The sequence below is a fragment of the Electrona antarctica genome, assembly GCF_951216825.1.
Source record: "Electrona antarctica genome assembly, chromosome: 10".
Classification (NCBI taxonomy): Eukaryota; Metazoa; Chordata; class Actinopteri; order Myctophiformes; family Myctophidae; genus Electrona; species Electrona antarctica.
In genome coordinates, this window is record NC_136791.1 from 14,180,476 (window position 1) to 14,198,555 (window position 18,080).

An 18,080-nucleotide genomic window follows, 5' to 3' on the forward strand; every position below is an offset into this window, starting at 1 on the left:
TTTGAGTAATATAAATGTTACCTTGGTGTGTGTTAAATCACAGTTACCAGACCTGTTTGTTATAACCCCTTTGCGGAGGGTCTGAATCAGTAATTAAGCAAAGCTATGAAACAGCAAAGTTTAGTTATATCCGTACACCCACTCCTCCCCCGCGACGAGCTCGCATACAAGTCCCGCCAAAGGGGCTTTGGCCCCGCGTCTCCACCGGAGAGGGACAACGAGCTACCCCGAGACAGAGGCTCGACTACACGGGCAACAGAGCCCCAGCCGGAGCCTCCTCTTCAAGAGCAGCACCTGCCGGCGCTAGCCGAGACAGGTATGCTACATCAGCTTCTGCAACCAGGGCTCACGAGGCCACTGACTACGAGGCTCATGGCGCGAGGCCAAGGGATACCTTCGCACCGCGCCGCTCTTCCCCAGCTCCACGTGCTCGACAACACGTCGTGCAGGCCACCATTGAGTGCCCGCCCAGACATACAGCTAGACGCAGACAGCCTGCTGTTGCACCCAGCTATATGGTGGACCGCCTGGACCCTTCCCCAGACCGCGCAATGTCTCCAATTGGCATTGGACTACCAGGGAGGAAGGAGAGCTTCGTGAGGACGAGCTCCCTTCCTCCCAGGAGCAACTCCAGGACTACCGCGTCCTGGACGAGGCCTACGCGGACGAGCGAGATGGCCATGATGACCTCTCCCCCGGGGACTACGTCAGCACCACTCGTCGCCCCTTCGACGACCTGGATGCCATGGACACACAGGAGCACCAGCAAGCCAGGGCTCCTGTTCCCCCGCCTTCTGTACCCCCCATGGATGACTCTAATATCTATGAGATATAAAGGAAGGCTAGTGCACGTTGTAACCACACATGGCCTAAGTCAACTGTCAAGGTACTATCATGGGAAGGCAGGACTGATGAGTCCGCCCCCCCCCCCCCCTGCACCTAGAAGACAGAAGCTCCCTATGGCACAGGGCTTCGAGGAGGCCATGATGCACGCCTGGGACGAACCCCTCCTGAAGGTGGATTTTCCCAAGGCCAGCGCCAAGGGGCCCAACGACATACCAGATAAACAAACCCTCGCCATAGACTTCATGCCAGCTATGGACAAGGCTATAGCGGCCTACCTGGCCAACCCTGCAGCTCCTCGAGTGGATCACCACGTAAAGGAACCGCAGCTCCTGTCCAGCAGCGTGAGGGAAGCCTCAAAACTGAACAAGTGGCAGTATGCACACATGTCCTTCGTGGCGAAGGCCCTCAATGCAGGAGCACTTTTCCAGGGTTCCACCAAGAGCCTCCTCATTGAGATGGGACAGAAGTCCATTCAAGTCCAGCTAGCGGAACTGCCAGAAGACCTGGCCGAGTTACGCCGCCTGAACCACGAGATGGCCACCCTCCAGAGGGACTCCACTCTCCACAACGCCAAGGCAATGGCATGTTCCATCCTCCAGGAGAGATGGCGTTGGGTTGATCAGACCAGCGCCATCTCTCTGGAGACAAAGAAAGAGTTTGTGGCTGGAAATATCCACCCAGACAGCATGTTTAAGGACGCTCTGGCCAAGATGTCAGAAACCATTCAACAGCTCGAGTCCTCCACCAAGACGATGAAGGCGCTCGAACCGCTGGCCAACCAGGCCGCCCCGGTAGGCCGCCCCAAGGCTAAGAAGGCACCCTGGAAGGCCAAGACCGATGACAAACCCAGGTCCCAGGACCGGAGCGGAGACAGACAGCGACAGCCTGCAGGTCGAGGCAGAGCAGACCACCGCACCTCTCCGCCGCCCTACAAGGCCAGGAGCGCTCCCAGAGGCCGAGGCCAGGGGAAGCGCAAATGACCTGCCCGGGCCGGGTCATCTTCCCCACCACACTCAGAGTTCAAGGCCAGAGGGGGGGATCACGGATCTCACCTCAGAGCCTGCGCTGAAGCGCTTAAGGTGGGCTGTACAGTGCAGTGAGCACTGTTGTACAGACCCCAAAAATTGTTATGTGCAATTCACATGTGTATGTTTCACGTTGTTCAATAAAGAAAACAAAAAAACAAAAAACACAAAAAACAATAAAACCAACTCTGAAAGGCATATGCCCAGTGGGAAAGATAACCCACACTGTCACAGGCCAGAAACTCCACGCCAATTTTTTCCAAACTCAATACCGAAAAAAATCACTAGAGGGAGACATTTTACACAAGGTAAGTCTTCCCCTAGGCAGGCCATGCACCACGCTGACAAGCACAGGGAACCCTTTGTCACGTCATCTGTCACAATGGCGGATATCCGGGGCTTCCCCGTGGATAATCCGTACAATTCAGACAGGATACAGGCTACAGTTCGCCTCGAAACCGCCCACTTCCAGGATTTTTTTTTTCTCAGAAGCGAGCGGGCAAAAGGCCGCCATTCTGCAAGAGGAAATCAATTCCTTAATGCAGAAAGGCGCCATCACAGAGGTGGCCCTCGACCAATCAATGAACGGTTTTTACTCCCGCTATTTCTTGGTAAAGAAAAAGGGGGGCGGACTCCGTCCCATTCTAGACCTGAGGGCATTGAATCGTCACTTAAAAAAGCTGCGATTCAAAATGCTTACACCACCAGTCCTCCTATGCCTAATTCGCGAGGGGGAGTGGTTTACGTCAATAGACCTGCAAGACTCATATTTCCACATTGCGATTTACCCACCGCACAGAAAATGTCTGCGCTTCGGGTTCAGAGGAAAAGTGTACGAATACACAGTCCTTCCCTTCGGAATGTCACTGAGTCCCAGAGTCTTTATAAAGTGCACCGCGGCAGCTATCGCTCCGCTCCGACAGCAAGGAATCTGTCTCGCTACATACGTAGACGACTGGATCCTACTTGCAAACTCTCCACGAGAAGCACTGTCGCACACACATCGTGTGCTCAGCCACCTCGACTCGCTCGGGTTTATAATAAACCACGAGAAGAGCATGCTTATGCCAACGCAGTCAATAGACTTTATAGGCATAACACTGAACTCAATCTCTTACACGGCCCGCCTGAGCCAAGAGGGAATAGACGCAACACTGCAGTGCGTGGCATCATTCAAAAGGGGACGCTCGATTCCTTTTCATGCATGCCTCCGGATGACGGGGTTAATGGCCTCTGCGGTCTATTTAATCCGCCTAGCAAGGCTACATATGAGACCTTTCCAACGATGGATAGGCTCTCTGCATGTACCAATGCACCGTCGGCACCAGAAGGTAACAGTAACATCACAATGCATACTAGCCCTTCAATGGTGGTCAGACAGGAAAACCCTCTCAGAGGGCGTCCCCATGGGAAAGCCTCTGATCAGGAAAGTCATCACCACAGACGCCAGCATGACAGGCTGGGGAGCCACGATGGAAGGACTCACAGCCAGAGGTTTATGGTTGGGGCCACTACGTGCCCTTCACATAAATTACTTAGAGCTCATGGCAGTCTTCCTCGCCCTGAAACACTTCGAGCAGCGCATCCTGGGTTGCCATGTCCTAGTCAGGACAGACAACACCACGGCCATGTGCTACATCAACAGACAAGGTGGACTCAGGTCCCCTCGTCTTCATCAACTGGCTCAGAAACTGATCCTGTGGTGCAACACACGCGTCCTCTCAATAGTAGCGTGTCACGTCCCAGGTCTTCTGAACACAGGGGCAGACCTGCTGTCCAGAGGACCTCTCCGCTACTCAGACTGGTCACTACACCCTCATGCAGTGGCCCAGGTCTGGAGCAGGTTTGGGAAATCCAAGGTGGATCTCTTTGCCACAGAGGAGAACACAAAGTCCCCTCTTCTTCGCAATCAGGGGACCATCAACGTTGGGGCTAGACGCTATATCACACCAATGGCCCAAAACCCTTCTCTATGCCTTTCCCCCGCTATCCCTCATCAGCCCCACTCTGGACAGAGTGAGGACTCAGGGTCTGACGGTGCTCCTAATAGCCCCGTCTTGGGGCCTGGAGGTCGGAAATAACCCCTCTCCTATACGACCAGCCGTGGAGAATTCCCCTTCGAGCGGATCTCCTCTCTCAAGCGAGGGGGGAGATCTTCCACCCTTTCACCCCCCCCAGGACCTATGGGTCTGGCCCGTCAAAGGGTGATGTTGACTGCCGTGGGTCTACCTCCGAACGTAATCGAAACGATTCAGAAAGGCAGAGCCCAGTCAACAAGGGACCGTTACGACACAGCCTGGCGCGTCTTCGAGCATTGGTGCTCACGAAGACCAGACCAAGCAGTCCCCTACCAGGCCTCAGTGATCGACGTCCTGTCATTCCTGCAGGAGCTCCTAGACAGCGGTCTAGGCCTCTCCTCAGTCAAGGTCCATTTGGCGGCAATTTCTGCCTGCCACCCGGGCTTTGATAACCAGACGGTGTGGAAGCACCCGCTGGTAAAACAATTCATGAAGGGTACATAGGACATGCAGATCCCTCGTTCCCTCGTGGGATTTGTCCCTGGTTCTAAAGGCTCTGGCTACAGCACCCTTTGAACCACTACAAACCGTGACCCTCAAGCTCCTAACCCTGAAGGTGGCTCTCCTGATCGCACTCACGACAGCAAAAAGGGTCAGCGACCTACATGCGCTCTCGATCTCTCCAGACTGCATGAGGTTCGATGAGGGGTCGACCAAGGTCACCCTAAAGGCAAACCCCGCCTTCATTCCCAAAAATGCTCTCTCAGTGTGTGTGCCAGTGAACCTACAGGCTTTCCACCCCCCGCCGTTCTCCTCTGACGAAGACAGCAGGCTTAATTGCCTCTGCCCAGTCAGAGCCTTACGCATATACGCGGATAGACTGGCTCCCTTCAGACAAGGAAGCCAACTCTTCGTGTCCTGGGGTGCCAGGACCAAAGGAAAGCCCGTCATGAAGGTCACTATCTCTAACTGGATAGTGGAAGCTATCCGTCTGGCCTACACTAGCCAAGGCGTGGATGCCCTGAGGGCCCACTCCACGAGAGGTGTGGCAGCTTCTTGGGCACTCTACAAGGGTGTCTCCATTCAGGAAGTCTGCACAGCAGCAAGCTGGTCTGCACCCTCGACTTTCGCCACATACTATAACCTAGATGTGGCAGCGCCTTCGCTAGCGCACGCGGTCTTGGGGGCCGCTGCTCAGTAAAGCATCAGGGCAGCATAGCGCTGCCTCCTGCTCTCCACAAGGACTAGGTTCTGGACCCAAAAGGGTCCGAGCCCCTCCCAAAAGGTTTACCTGGGACCCACTGGAAGTTCAGGTCACGGGAGTTCATAAAATCCCATAAACGAAAGGTATTTCGTGAAATTTCTATCTAATACAACGTTAAAGGTTACTTTAGTAACCACGGTTGTATAGATAAATTGAACGAAATACCTTTCGTGGAACGCCCTTCTGTTCTCTAAAGCAGAAGAAAAGTTCCGAATGAGGGCTGACGTAGCCACGCAGGTATCTATACGGGATAGGCGTGGCTTCCTACGTCACCCTTAGAGCCCAGGACAGCGAAAATTCTAGAATTTTCTGTCCTGGGAGCACATACAATAATGTTCTGCAGCTAGGTTTTGAAGGAAACCTACCCATAAACGAAAGGTATTTCGTTCAATTTATCTATACAACCGTGGTTACTAAAGTAACCTTTAACGTTACCGTTGTACTACTGTTTATTTCCTTTATCCATCCTGGCTTGTCTCTTGTATGAAACAATACACAACGCATTTATATCCATCCTGGCTTGTCTCTTGTATGAAACAATACACAACGCATTTATATCCATCCTGGCTTGTCTCTTGTATGAAACAATACACAACGCATTTATATCCATCCTGGCTTGTCTCTTGCATGAAACAATACACGCATTTATATATCGGCCACATGACGTCTTACGTTGTCCTTGGTGCCCTAAACAAACCCTTAACCCATTTAGGCCTGACCTCGAAATTTTAAAAAAATCTTCTAAATCCTCCAGTTTTCTGAAATAAATATTTTCACGATTTTTCAAAAATAGCAGACCTACAAGCTCGTAGCGCGCCACTCGGTGGCACGCTATGAGCTTGTAGATCTGCTATTTTTCAATAGCTAAATTATAACATAATGTTTAAAACACCAAAAGGGGTTCCCGCCCCAAAATGGGTTAAAGTCCATAGACTTGGCTGGCAAAGATTTGTGTCATAAGTGCTCTGAAAAAACATTGAAGTGAGCGAGTAGACATAAATGACACCATTTTATAATGAGCATTATTAGTGAGCCTATTATATGAATATAATGTATTATATGGAAAATGAGTGAAGTGGTCCTTTACTGTAGTTAGTACTAGTCCTTCCAAGGGTATCATGAGTTTACAGTAGTAGGCTAATATATGCTGCATTTTGTCAATACATACAGTAATGACCCCCCTAACACACGTATTATTGATTTGACTAATGTAGCTACTACAGTAAGGTCAACAATGGCATTACGCAGCCTGCGTAATGTTTAGTTTTTAACCCGAACTGGAAAATAAACTATGATCAGCTTATAGGGTTTCATGACGGTTTACAGACCAAACCTTGAATGGCCAGACTAATATCACTGTGTAGATATTATTCTGGAACCAGTGTGTGGAACCTGCCTTTCCAAGGGGCAGATACTGTAAAAAAGTCACACTCGTGTGAAGTGAGAGGTGCAACGAGAGCAGTATTATCATTTACTGACAAACAAAATGGACAAAAGTTACACCATAAGTGGCCTAAACAATTCTTAAGTCTACAGGTCCACACATTTCGTTGTGACGAAATATGAGCTTGTAGTCTGCCATCTTTTGCTGAATGTTACCCTATATTTGTGTATGCCCAGCAAATTGACACTAGGATTAAACTCAGATTCTCTTTCAGGGGAGCCAAGCTCCATGTAGCTTTGAAACCTGTGTCCTTTTGACCTTTTGAATTTCAAGGACCCCCACTGACTGTATTGGGCCACGGACACCAATGAGCTCATGCCATTGGCCGATAAGACAAGCAAATCTGAATAGCTATAAAATGTGCTATAGATTCATATACTTCATTATTTGACAAATTGTGAAATTGTCAAATAAAACTATCAAACTAACACACGTGCATTAAGTTGTGAAATCCAGCTACTTCATTTGTACCGTACAAAGTACGTACAGTATAGTATATAGTGTGTAAAGATAATGTGTTTAGTAAGCTCAGGTAAGGTAATGGAAAAATACGATACTTGATGGGTAACCAAATCCAAATTTATTTAGGTTAAAGACCAAAATTAGACAAATCTTCTTCAGCCATCTTGCTCTGTCCTTTTGCTGTAATCACCTTGCAGCAAATCAATAGAAGTCAAGCCATTAACCTTAGGATAAATCCAAGGCTTGATAACACAACCCACGGCCTTGAACCAAGAAACAAACTACATGAACCAAAGCTGCAGGTTCATTCAACACCAACACAGCTGCAAAATGAAATCCATGCAAATCACTATCACCCAGTTTTCTCCATAACCGTAAGAGACCGCTTGGTAGGTCCATAGAGGGGTAGGTCTAATTGTGCGTACATTGTGGGTTTCGCCCGTTAAAAGTATTGGATGACAGCTGACATTGGATGTGGTGCTTAATAAGGGCCTTTCTCAGCCCCACCCCTCTCCCACTGTTTATATTGTGTTTAGTTTCCAAGATGGCCGCAGCACCAGGAGGGGGTGGGGCGGAGGTGAGCGGGCGGGGTCGACATATTCCCTTACTGAGCTGCATTCAAGACACTTGCCTTGTGTCTGAACACAGCTTTGATGGATGTGTTCTGCCCCCCTCCCCCCCATCAAACAAAATGTTTGGTCAAACCATATGGGCTTCCATTGGAGATGCATTGGAGCGGCCATTAAACACAGACACAAGACAGACACAAGACAGGTGTCTTGAATGTGTGAACGCAGCCCAGTAAGGGTATATGTCAACCCCACCCGCTCACCTCCGCCCCATCCCCTCCTGGTGATGCGGCCATCTTGGAAACTAAACACAATATAAACAATTGGAGAGGGGTGGGGCCGAGAAAGGCCCTTATTGGCTCAAGGTGGTGCCGTGTGTTGTAGTCTACATCGGAACAGTAGTGTACAAAACATTTCATTAAAAACAAACATCCAGTGTCATAAAGTAATGTATACTTGACCAGATCATGTCTGATGCATTATCGACAATTTCTGCTTTACATATTATGTTGCATTCATATTTTTCCTTTAATTTAGCGGTTTAACGGTTAGATTACATCATCACCTTCAAATAAATGTGTGAAACAAGTCATTTTTTAACTGTAGTACCAAAAGAATGACCAAAAGGAACATCTTCATTCCAAAGCAAAATACATTTGTTCACTTCTTTCACGCTCTTTGAGTACAATGAGCCAAAAACTATTAAACCCATTTGGTGACAAACCAGGGATTAGTTAGACCCTAAAAACATGACAACTAGAATTGGTCCTATTTATGTATTTGAAACATCGTGCACATATGCAAGTAATAATATTACCAACTTAAAAATTGTCTGAGACCAAACAACGCAAAACAAGCGTAACCAAAATATATTACTGTAACGTTTGTAAATTCTACTGCATTGAGAATACATGTACATTTTATTTCAGTGTGAATTATCTTAAAATAAACAGGAGGGGGGAACAAGCAAGTAAAATATTTTTTTCAAGTCTCTACTGCTTATGAATTTTCTTAAATCTCAAAAATCTAACAAAGACATCAGATGTTGGGTTTGGTGCACACCAGCAGCCATTAAAACCCTTTATATCAACCGTCCTACAGACATTCACCAACAAACTGGTCCACTTTCGCCAATAGCAGATTTTTTAAGTGACATTTTTGTAACACATCTGTTGTTGGTTCTACTATTTGAAATGATTGTCAACACTAGTGAATGAAATAAAATAAAATATAATTTGCCAAAATTGTAACAACAATTGTTCCATTATTGCACTCTTTAGTATGTTATGCAAGTAATGCAGGTTTAGATGCCCAAAACCTTTTCATTTTTCTACTTAATCTAGTTTATTTTCCGCTAAAGCGAGGCCAACTCTGACAATCCACGTCTTACTGCATGTAATACAATCAATACAAATCAAATACCAGTGTGAGGATGCATTTATAACCCCCTGTTTCTATCCTTATACAGTAGCTGTATCCACCGATATACTGTACAACAAAATCTCATCACTGTCAGACACAAACATATTGATAGGTCTTCATCAGATTGGCCCTGACGAAGATCTTTTGGTCGAAAACGCGTAGGTCCTGTTATTTATTTGCCTTGCTCATCAAATAAACTATTTAAATTATCACCAAAGACGGAGTGCCTTGGATTCCCTTCTTTTCTTTTCAAGTCTGCAACTTACACCTTGACAAGCAGTACAACTTGTCTACAAACATAATGGGGTCAGCTCTATGTTCCCCACTTACCTTACGGTTACGTTTAGGGTTAGACTTAGGTTTAGCGTTAGGTAAGCGGGGAACATAGACACAGTCCCAACCTAGTATATTTAATTTAATATATATATTTTTTTATATTTTTTCCTGAAAAGTAACCATTTTTGGACACTACACGGTTTGCAGCTGACAGCGATGATACTCTGAATGAGTCAATTCCTTTCAACTCTCACGGCTGGAGTCGATTATGGAGTCAATGCCCTCTCCCCAAAAACATCCCAGTCATCACCAAGTCTACCCAGAAAAGACCCACCCGTCTAAGCTCAAAACAAAAAAGCTGAGACATGTCTGTCAACAGAGATGGCACAGATAACTAATAATGCTTGTTTTAAGAAATGGTGCTTCCTAAATCACCCCTAAAAATATACCGTTAAGTAGGCGGTTTGGAACACTGCATGTACCGTTGCTACTTGTCACCATACAGCAAACACAGCGTTTCAGTGGACATATTCATCGTCACTGACATCCGAGTCGTCGGCTTCCACCTCCCCTTCAATCACAGACTTCTTCCCTCGGCAGCAGGACACCCCCAGACCAATGAGGAACACCTGAAATTCAAATACAAGGTTTTCAACTCTTTAAGGCTCATTATTTATTCGGCATTTGAGCCACAGACCACCATTTGATGAGATTTAGCATCGCAGACCCAACCCCAATATTTTGTTGTTGTTGGATAAGATTTTGTCCACAATTCCATGCTGTATTGATGTTGATACCATTAGGAGAGATAACAGGCAAAAGAATAAAATAATAATAATAATAAAATAAAATAAAAACTACATTCTCTCTAAACTGTGTAAATGAAGTAATGCAGATGTTTAACAATAATGTAACTCTTTCATGTAACACATGAAAAATGTGTGTGCGTGTGTGTGTGTGTGTGTGTGTGTGTGAGAGAGAGAGACCAGATCTCTCACATTAACAGTATTTTTATACTGTAGTATTGCTACTCAAGTAAAACAAATCTGTGTACTTCTTGCACTGTTGCTCTCAAGTAATCAGAGGAGTTTCTTCTTGTCAATTCTGCACACATGCACGCACGCACGCACGCACGCACGCACGCACGCACGACTGACGGGCAATAGCAGGTTCAGATGCTGTTATGCTTTAAACGGTGGACAGAACAATCCTATTCAGCCGCTGCAAAGTATATTAAAGAAAGCTACAAAAGTGAAATAAGAAAAGGCAGAAGAAAAGAGAGGAGTATGATCGATCGATAAATGAAACACTGTGAACATACAGTGTGGAGCTGAGGGATTGTAAACATCAGATCTGCTCTACTTCTTCTGGACAAGCCCTTATTTTTGCTTCAGTATCTACAGAAGCTATATTAGCGTGTAACTTTATGAATCTAGTTGCGCCGGTCAGTGGTGGAAAAATATTAATAAGTGTTGGTCAAACAGTTTGACCAGATGAAGAGCCTTGGCTCGAAACGTCGTCAATAAACTTATCCTTCGGAGCATATGAGTGTGCGGCTTCCTCTCTTTTCCTATGTTACTTTTTGAACCCAGCACCTCCATGAAGTGATGTGCGTATTTTACTATAGTTTCCGAGAGATCAATTATAAAACGTATGTTGTTATTATCAGTGGTGCACAAACCTTTTCACGTCAAGGACGTCCAAATGTATATGTATTTGGCCATGTACTCAAAATATTTTGTTCCACGGACGCAGATTTGACTAAAACATATAAACAATGTATATAAACATATAAACAGTTTGCGTTTAAAATAATATATATACAAAGATTTGATTCACAAATTAGTCCGTTAGTCACACCATGCCTCCATATATGGTCACGCCTTGTGACATCACACCTCCATATATGGTCACACCTTGTGACATCATGCCTCTTCACGCCACCACATATGGCCATCTCCATATAGATAGATGCAGGTTTTCATAGTAAATGCAACCTATGGTAGCAATTTTACAGTACTGCAGGTTTAGATTATCGTTATAAAACATGCATTACGGCCCTAGTTTATACTTTTGAGATCTTCAAGCTCACAACATTTTGCAGTGTGACGCGTTGTTGGGAGCTTGTCGATCTGCTAAAGGCAGAGGTCGCGTGCACGCATCCGCCTGGGTGACGGCAGACTGCTGGGCGAATGGAATGAATTGTGTACTGGCCATAATGGAATGGTTTTCATAGTAAACTGCGACCTACAGTCGCAATGAATACAGTATTTCTACATTGTGGAATTTGTACATTTACTTGCAGTAGTATTACTGTAAGTAAGACAAAAAGTATGTCTTCCTCCACTGGACCCTGTGTAGCCATCAACTACAGAGCTAACAGTAGCATGCCTGTATATTCAGACACTATTGATGAATGCAGCAGCAACAGCTCATTTCACATTCATAATCGAGCTTGTGCTAATTTCTCCGAAGTTGCCGACCGCACCTTGAATCTTGAGGCGGATCTCCGTTCCCCTTGGAATTTTACCTCCCAGAACAGCGTTCCATAAAACCAGGATAAGGCTATAATTACTTATTCTGATGAGATCAGTCGTATATGTGGGTTAGGATAAATATTTTTCTTTCATCATTTAATTCTGAACGGAAATATACATTTCCAGTTGCAGAGCATCCAGTTGCAGAGGATCTCTTCTTCTACTTTGGAATTTTGCACATTTCAATGGCACTGGACGCACGATATTGCCTCTAGTGGCGGTATGGAATCGGTTAAGTCCTTTTTCTGCTCAAAAAGATCTGGCATGTTTAGGATCTTATAGAACATGAAAACAAGCTAAGCTAATGCTGGTACTACCGCCGGCAGTTGCTGCTCCTCCATGAGCAACAACAATAATAACATGGGGGGTACACCACGTGGTTAGTCAGGGAGCCCTTCTTCTTTGGTTTTTCACACATATTTCTGGCACTGGCGCCACTTTTCCCCCTAGAGGGCTAGCATGGATTGTGTTAAGAGAAGGTGGCACAATCTATACAGTACAACCTGCAAGTTTGTAGATCGGATCGGCTAGTGTCAGCATGCAACCAAGTCTAAAATCAGCAATTGCGACGTCATCAAGGCACCAACAAAATACATTTTAGACATTTGTTTGCCTGGGACCCAAACCAGTGAAAATAGCAGATCCCACAAGCTCACAACGTGCACTGGCTCAGGCCCAGACCCAGTGTTTGAGAACCAGTGGTATGGTACATTCTTGAAACTTACCCCGATAAATACCCAATTCCCGAAGTAGTAGATGGTGCTGAAGAACCAGAATTTGTGTAGGAAAAGGTATGACCTCGTCACCGTGCATTCGTCTGAAAAATAGAGAGACAAAGAAGACGACAGTCAAAATCCACCTAGTATTAATTGTACATCAATGGATGTTATCTCCACAACTGATAACCTAGATATGCAAAGGGGGCGGATGCCCTATTTGCTCTACAGGAGATCACAACACATCACCATATTTCAGTACAACATTGTTTTGTGCTTAAATCACTTGAGCCCTATACTTAAAACAAATAGCAAAAATCTATATTTATAAAACCCAGACAGACAATTAAACACTTGAAAATAGCAGATCTACAAGTCCACAAGCTTGCAGATTAGCTATTTTCGCATTTGCATGACAATCTTGTGCAACGTAGTAGGGCATAAATAATGTATTTACAATTACAATTTACAATTTAGGCATTTAGCAGACGCTCTTAATCCAGCGACTTACATTAGGCAGGAACAAAAGTATGGGAATACATCACATATATAAAATGCATTTATCCAGAAACATGCGTAAGCTAAGAACGTAACTAGAACATATCTATATAATGACACTATAAATATTAACTATATATATATACTATACTATGCTATACATATGTAGGCTACTATGATGTGCTATGACTATATACAATGCAATTATTGTGCTGTCTACATGACATGCTATAAGTCTGTTTCAAATGCTATCTAAGTCTAAAAAGTGCTATCTAAGGGGGTAGGATAAGTGCTATGGGCCATGATGGAGTCTGAAAAGGTGGGTCTTCAGACTACGGCGGAAGATTGGGAGTGATGCCGCAGTTCTGACTGCAACGGGGAGTGCATTCCACAGTTTTGGGGCCAGAAGGGAGAAGAGTTTGGGACGTGTGGAGCGTTGGCCCGGCGTTTTTAGTGAGGGTACTTCCAGCTTTCCTGCGTTGGCTGATCTGAGTGCGCGGGAGGGTTTGTAGGGTTCAATCATGCTTGCAAGATATGGGGGAGCCATACCTTTGGTTGCTTTGAATGCCAGCATCAGAGTTTTGTATTCTGTGCGGGCAGCGACTGGGAGCCAGTGCAGGGAGCGGAGCAGGGGGGAGACATGTGAGAATTTTGGCTGGTTGAAGACCAGACGAGCTGCGGCATTTTGGATCATTTGGAGAGGCTTAAGTGCACATGCCGGTAGGCCAGTAAGGAGCGAATTACAATAGTCAAGTTTTGACAAGACTGTTGTCTGGATTAGGAGCTGGGCTGGGCTGGGTATTTACTCTGGCATGAGTACAATTTTTTTTTTAAAACAGTCCAAGTTGAAACATGGAGATACAGAGTTTCTACAGTTTGTGTGATGAGGTAGAATGAAGTCTTGAATGTAAATATAAATATGTATGTACAAAGGATAGGCATTAAAGCTGCTATAAGCAATATGTCAACATTTGAATGACCTTTTTTATTATTATTATTATATTCAGACAGCCAGCAATGAGTAAAACACTCCCAAAAGAATTTAGTCTCTGTGAGTCGTGATCTAGGGGCCACAATCTGCATTCAAAGATAGAAGATTTGTCGAAATGACTAACCAATCAGGAAGTATACAGGCAAATCGACCAATGACAAAGCTTCTAGGAAAATCTTTGAATGCAGATTGTAGATGTGTCACAGAGACACAAAAATTGGGGGAGCGTTTTACCCAATGCTGGCTGTCTGAATACAAAAATAAATAAATCATTCATTAACATTTTGACATATCAGGTTTGCTTATAGCAGCTTTTTTAATAAGCTTTTAGCTTCAGCCTATGCCTTTTCGATCAACCAAAAATATGTAATGTCAAATGTAATGATCTCTGTCCAACATTGATTATTGCGACGGTAGGTTGCAGTTTACTATGAAAACCTGTCAGTCAGTCAGTCAGTCAGTCACGCCACAAAACCAGTCAGTCAGTCAGTCACGCCACAAAACATGTCAGTCAGTCCGTCATGCCTCGTGACACGCTCCATATATGGCCAATACAGAATTCGTTCCATATGTTGATCTAACCTCATCTGACCTCATCAAACCCTGTAAACTCAAGACACTGCCCCCGCTGCCACGCTACCTTACAGCAGTAGCATTGTAACTCTGTCGGGGGGAATAGACAGACAGCACAAAGCCATATCCATAACTACACCATCTGAATCCTCATGGCCACAACACCACAATAGTTCATTAATCCTAAACACAGCAATTACCCCATTAAAAATAGGAAAGCATCCATTTCATTTAGATGTTATCATTGGCTATTGAACGATAGCAGATAGACAGACAGCACATAGCCATATCCATAACTACACCATCCAATCATCATGGCCACAATATCACAATAGTTCATTAAACCAAAGCACGGCCTGTTAACCCATTAAAACCAGGGAATCATCCATTTAATTTAGATGTCAGCACTGGCTTAAGTTGTTGCACTTTGCGCCGCGAACTTGTACGTCTGCCATTTGTGAACTTTTTATTTTTTAATCTTGAAAATGCGAGATTCAGATTCAGAAGGCGGTTAAACCGAAGCTGCACAGCAATTAAAAGCTCATAGGGTTATACAACAGCATCTCCCTGGTCTGCATCAGTCACTTCAACAGATAAAACACCTTTTATCAGCCCTGGGTCTTCAATGCTTTTCAGGTCAAGGACACCCTTAGCTGAGAGGGAGAGAGATGACGCCACGTATAAAATGTTGTTGCAGATTCAAATTGTATAGATATTTTGTATGACACGACTATATCACCAGTGTTGTGTAAAATCCTTTTTTTTACTGGATCTCTTCTCCACTAGTCCTTCATCCCTAGTCAACATTTTAGTCTAGTTTTTATTTGTTGACGAGATTGTCAATACATTTAGTCATAGTTTTAGTCATCATAGCTTAGTTTTTGACGAAAGTCGACAAAATCAACACTGCTGTAGTAGATACTAGATAGGTATCAGAACAGTATCAAAATAATGTATCACTGGCTGTTCTTGAATCTGTGTGCACACTCTGTGTATTCACAAGATAGCCTCTGGGCTCACTAATTAGAAAATGGGAGGAAATTATACATACATCGTTAAAATTAAGACCATGACAAAACTGACCGACAGACCCCGGTCCAGGTACTTGAAATAGACAGAAAGGATTTTCCTCTTACAAATGACGACAATAATTACAAGTAGCGGAACGGAAATACATCGCATGGATGCACCTGGGACGTATCCTCAGTGATGTATCCCAAGGTCATCGGGGTTTCGGGTCTCGCGAACATCATACCGCTCACTCGGGTGACCCAGCCGGGGTGATCAAGTCCCGACTTACGTCCCAGTAGCTACCCTCGATCAGACCCACTAGGGAAAGACCCGGGCCACACAATCCGTTGGAACCACTCCGGAACTACTATGCCGGGACTGAGAGGTACAATTCTGGTATGTGGAGGGACTAGGCTCTGTGGGTTGACTCCTGTCCGGGCCCCTCCTACGTCTCACCAGGTCCACTCCTGCTCTCACCAGGAGTACAGCGAGGACCTGTGCGTTGCACCAGACTCCCAGCACCAGACACTTCATTCAGGAGTGGTGGATTCTTGAGCCACAATGGTTCTGCAGGCTCCACCTGGGCAATGGTAGTACTGCAGGCTCCACTTGCGGCTCGAATGGCCCTCCTAAAGGCCTCACCGAAGGTTGGAATATCTATCAATTCAAAATCATAAAAGGCCTATTTATTGCCTGCTGGTGTCGCACTTTCCAGATGGGCTATTTTGGGGGAGTGACACCGCTACACAACTTAACTGAAGCATTAACTGGTGTTGATGCACAATAAAGAAAGAAAGAAGAAAAAAAGAGAACACATGCACAGTGGAAAAGATGTGACTGAGTCAGTACCCTAAAGGAACACAGGCACTGTTGTCAAACCACTGAAAATGCATCTTCCTGGCTATTAAATGGAAAAGAAAAGTAGTTTCTGAATATATAGGTGGTGGCTAGCAGGTTGAAGATACCAATTGAATAAATTAGCCAATTTTACTGTTACTCTTTAGTTATAGTCAGTAACGGATTCATCTAGACAGCAGTACCGAACACACACACAAGTGCTTTGGTAAGAAAGTCTGAAGCAAAGGTAAAGTATAGCATGAGAAAACATATTTTCAGTCAAAGGAACGAAATGGGAAGTGACTGCAGTCTTGACGATGTCGCTGTGTGTACAATAAAATGATACAAATGGAACGCACTGCACAGCGTCTAGAAGTGCACAGCCAGAACCCTTGGCAGACACCTGGGGTATAGATAGCCTTGCTCTGACTCAACCACATCAACCCTATAGTGGCCCTATTCCAGTGGTGGGGAAAGTTCTCACATTGTTTTACTTAAAGATGGAGTGCCACAATTTTTGTATTTTTCCAGTTTTTCATGTGTCTATGAGGTGACAATACTTCATTAGACACCCTGGAGTCGTTTTTATGTGCAATGGTGTATTAACTTTGTATTTAGGGTTTCTTCCTGGAGGCTGAACCCTTGACAGTCAAACGGGCCAATGAAATAAACAGTAATATAGTGACATCACATTATCAGCCCCTCCCCTAACCCCTCCCCCTTTATCATACAACTACAGCTGTGGGTGCGGCTTCAGTTCAGGTGGATCACCACCCATCACCACCCATCAGGCAAACCAGGCATACTTAATGAACTGGTGGGCGTGTCCACATAAAAGCATGATTTTAACAAATACTGTACACTTTTTGGAAAAAGTTATTCCTCCTTATATTATAATAATACCTGATGATCATGTTTTAGGGTGGAAATAAATCGTGGCACTCCATCTTTAAGTAAAAGTATCAATAATGCAGAGTCCGAAAGTCTAAATGTACTTCAGTAAAAGTACAAAAGTGTTGGTATCAAAAGGTACTTAAAGGTCCCATTTCACAAGTTTTCAAATAGAAATCTGGAGTGGCGACAGTCACTTTGAAAGTCTGAATAGGCGAAACTGGTACTTGTAAAATGGTAGCATAAACTGTTCTTTCCTGAATAACCAATAATACTGCACTTTCCCTTCAAGCAACGTGAAAGCAAACTCCACTTGCTTAAAAGGTTTTATTAACTTCAGGCAACCGTTTGTCAGGCTAAAGAATCATGACACGACAAGCCATAATGCCGCTGTGTCAAATGCCAACAAGCTCACTATGCACAGTGTGAGATAGTACGTAGTTTGGCTACTTTATCGTAAATTAAGCATTCGGACATTGCAGATAAAAATTGCAATGGATCTGAAACACCCCTAAAGCCCCTGATACAGGTGAACTCTCAAACATCGTTTACAGCGGCTGGGGAAACACAGAAACAATTGGACGCATCAAAACCTCCAAGAGCTCGGTTCTATTTTGGAGCATCGATCGACGCTTGGCACACACCACCCGAAATGAGTTCCTCTTTTCATTCTCTCTTGACGTGCGTCACGGATGCTTGC

The 18,080-nt window shown here is 44.8% G+C and overlaps 1 protein-coding gene across 2 annotated transcripts in view; it reads right to left on the bottom strand.

Moving 5' to 3' along the window:
- Positions 1-7,959: 7,959 nt before the first annotated feature.
- lmbrd1 (LMBR1 domain containing 1) overlaps positions 7,960-18,080 on the bottom strand; it is a 125,067-nt gene continuing 114,946 nt past the window's right edge. The window contains exons 15-17 of one of the 2 annotated variants that reach the window (XR_013790897.1): positions 12,589-12,680; positions 9,452-9,955; positions 7,960-9,375 (exon numbers count right to left, since the gene is read on the bottom strand). Coding sequence is in view for 1 of the 2 variants with exons in the window: in XM_079511556.1 (XP_079367682.1) it covers positions 9,845-9,955; positions 12,589-12,680 (203 nt within the window). In the remaining variant the exon portion in view is untranslated. Of the gene's footprint in view, positions 9,956-12,588; positions 12,681-18,080 lie in introns of both variants that reach the window. The other variant, XM_079511556.1, reaches the window with a different exon arrangement.